Genomic DNA, 1,875 nt, shown 5'->3' with positions numbered 1-1,875 from the left:
AAGTACTGTTAGTAATATTAGTTCTACCACTATTAGTAGTATTAGTTCTACTATTAGTAGCACTACTACTAATTTTGGTGTTGTCCAGAATGGACCGAAAATTCGTCTAATATTTCGGCTCCTAAGTGTGGGTTATATGTAAAGCACTGCTATGAAAAATAAAAATAATAAGAATCACGTGTTTACCATTGATTCCCTCCGTTCTTCGACTCTCATTTTCACTCAGCCAGAGACTAAAGGATTCTGTACCAGCAATTGAATAACTTTCTCCTTATCAGAAGGCGGCGTTGGCTCGAGGCTGGCAAGGTGGCCGGAGGATTGCATCATCTGGTCTGGTGGTGGCGGTGCTGCCACCATCAAGGACTCCGGTGGAAGTAAATCACTTTTATTTTTTATTTTTTTTTTGTTTTTTTGGGGGGGGGGTTATCGTAGGTAATCTAAACATACGCTTCTACGTATAATAATTTAGGTAACTGTATTTGCGCACCTGTACCTGAATAAACGTACTTAGCTAATTACGCACCACCACTTGCAGGTGTTAGGATCGAGCGTGACTAGATTTAAATGCTCTATGTTTATGAATATTCTGTCTAACCCGTTTGTGGTAAGAAGTGCGGTGGAATACATTTTATTTCTTATTTTTTTAAGTGTGGGCTTGAGGGTATAAGCTTCAAGATTTCTCAAGGTGTTTGAAGTAGCAGACTTGCATAACTGTGTGACTGTAGCGTGGCTGTCACACAGTGACACTCGCACCGTAAATATTTTATAGACTTGCATTATGAACTGCTTGGCAACATGAGAACCATGTTGATAAAGAAACGCCAGGAAAGCATTAAGTTATCACAATTCACTTTCACTGCAGCTGGGTTGTGTACATTTAATAAATTTTGCTACTGCTGGTGGATTTACTTCTTGACATAAAAAGTCTTTCAATAGTTCTACATGAAAGACTAATTGGATGTTACAAAGTATAGGAGAAATTTCTGGTTGATTTTTTTTTCATTAAATTTTGAACGCTCATAAGGGAAAATAATCCCCATCGAAAAAATGTAAAGTAAATGTCCCACAAGGAGCAAAGCTTAAATTACGTTTATTTGTATAAATGACGAATAAAAAGGCACAATACCATTGCTGATACAATACACAAATAATCTGCACATATCAAGTCATTTAGACAGTACACAAATAACCCGCACCTAGGAGAATAAAACATTACGACGTCTCATTTATGTGCCGAATATTTGTGTACTGTATACATGATTTGCTAGAAAAAATAATGAACTATATGAATGCATTTGCAGACGGTGGAAAAATATGAGAGTAAAAGAAAATGACAATCTGAAGTGAAAGATCTTGGTAAATTGAAGAAATGTTGTAATAGTAGTGACTGAAGCAACACGCTCACAAGTACATGTTAAAACACGTAATTATTATTATTATTATTATTATTATTATTATTATTATTATTATTATTATTATAGCACTGAATCCACATGGGTCATACACTCTTGGGGAATGGGAGTTCAATCTGATTAGATCCAAGGAAGAAGAGAACAGGTCCAATTCATTCCTTGGGTCAAGAGCCCCCTCGCCAGCATTGAGGTACCTTGAGGAACATACTGCAGAGCAAACCTTAATTTTAGACTTATGTTTCGTGGTTTCTGTAACCTGACTTACTGTCTTTTACAAGATTTGTATCTGGGTCATTTATAGATGGCGCAGTGTGCGGCAGGCGAGGGGCAGACGCAAGACATAATACCGCTCCAGATTTACGTCTTATTTGTTCAGTTTAGTAACCTATTTAGAACCTAGTTTTACAAATAATATTGTTTTTACAACACTGGCGGCTAAAACTCACTTTAAGACGACTTTCAA

The 1,875-nt window shown here is 36.6% G+C and overlaps 1 protein-coding gene across 1 annotated transcript in view; it reads left to right on the top strand.

Annotated features, from left to right (window-relative positions):
- The first annotated feature begins 305 nt into the window (after positions 1-305).
- The window catches only part of LOC128685759 (large neutral amino acids transporter small subunit 1), a 142,986-nt gene continuing 141,416 nt past the window's right edge, over positions 306-1,875 (top strand). The window contains exon 1 of the mRNA XM_070087815.1: positions 306-374. Coding sequence (XP_069943916.1) covers position 374 — 1 coding nt within the window. The 5' untranslated portion in view covers positions 306-373. The remainder of the gene's footprint in view (positions 375-1,875) is intronic.

This window comes from Cherax quadricarinatus, chromosome 23 (assembly GCF_038502225.1).
Source record: "Cherax quadricarinatus isolate ZL_2023a chromosome 23, ASM3850222v1, whole genome shotgun sequence".
In the NCBI taxonomy this organism is placed as follows: domain Eukaryota; kingdom Metazoa; phylum Arthropoda; class Malacostraca; order Decapoda; family Parastacidae; genus Cherax; species Cherax quadricarinatus.
Note: the sequence above shows the minus strand (reverse complement) of the source record. Positions and strands in the feature narration are given on the sequence as shown.